Here is a 1,065-nt window from a genome sequence, read left to right on the forward strand (position 1 = left end):
AGGTGGGGGAACTGGCAGCAGGTGGGTGTGCTGGCAGTGGGGGAGGCTGGTGGGGGGGGCTGGCAGCAGGAAGGGTGCTGGCGGTGGGGGAGGCTGGCAGTGGGGGGGCTGGCAGCAGGTGGGGGGCTGGCGGTGGCTGGCTCCTGCTGCTCTGAAGAGGAGGGGTTCTGGGTGTGCACCCTCCCAGGGGCCCACAGTCCACTTCGCAGTTTCACCAGGAGCGTGGGGAGAGGCTGACACTCCCCCCGCCCCCACCCCGTGTCTCCCCGCAGGTGGTGGAACTGCCCCCTGTGCAGCCACAGTCCCTCCGGGCACCATGCGGATCACTGCTGGGTGCTGGGTGCTCAGGCGCCTCTGGCTCGCCCCGCCGGTCCGGCGCCTGCACGCGGGTCACCGGCTCCTGGCGCCCCTGGCCCTTGCTGACTTTGAAGCCATAAACCGCGGCGAGAGGCCATTGCCCGAGAGCTTTAACTTTGCTGGGGATGTGCTGGACCAGTGGTCCCAGAAGGAGCAGGTACGAGATGGTGGTTTCGCGGGTGCTGGCACCCCTCCCCTCGGTCTGGGCCCACTTGCCCCTTTAATTCAGGCCTCTGGTCCCCTGGGTTCCCCTGGGCTCCCCCTGGGTTTCCTGGGGAAGAACAGCGCTGCTCTCCCAGGGGAGGACTGAGCTCAGCGACGCTTGCCTTTTCTCCGCGGCCCCCTGGGGGGTTCCGTCCCTCTTTTTCCTTTCATTTTCCCTCCAGGGCCCCGCACAGCAGCTCCCTGCCCCTCACCTGTGCGGGCTGCTCGCCGCTACCCGTCAGCTGGGGCTCTGGTCTGAGGACTGGCCTCTGCTGGAGGGATTAGGAGAAAATCGGGTGAAATTCAGGTTGAGAAAGAACAAATCCCACAGTGCCTCAGTGTAGCCGCGGCCGGCCCTGCCCTCCTCCCGGGCACCGGACGCACTCAGGGAGGGGAGGGGGGCCGCTCACCAGCTGGCAGGGCCACCTGTGCTGCCCAGGCGGCTGTGGGAGGCCTGTGCCCAGGTGCTGACTAACGCTCAGTCCCCTCCCCAGCAGCTGGACA

General features: G+C 67.7%; 1 protein-coding gene across 1 annotated transcript in view; it reads left to right on the plus strand.

The window, feature by feature from the left end:
- LOC102417459 (acyl-coenzyme A synthetase ACSM4, mitochondrial-like) overlaps positions 1-1,065 on the plus strand; it is a 53,035-nt gene that overhangs the window by 26,108 nt on the left and 25,862 nt on the right. Inside the window, 1 exon segment of the mRNA XM_023744379.1 lies at positions 273-514. Coding sequence (XP_023600147.1) covers positions 273-514 — 242 coding nt within the window.

The sequence above is a fragment of the Myotis lucifugus genome, unplaced genomic scaffold (genome assembly GCF_000147115.1).
Source record: "Myotis lucifugus unplaced genomic scaffold, Myoluc2.0 scaffold_458, whole genome shotgun sequence".
NCBI classification, from domain to species: Eukaryota; Metazoa; Chordata; class Mammalia; order Chiroptera; family Vespertilionidae; genus Myotis; species Myotis lucifugus.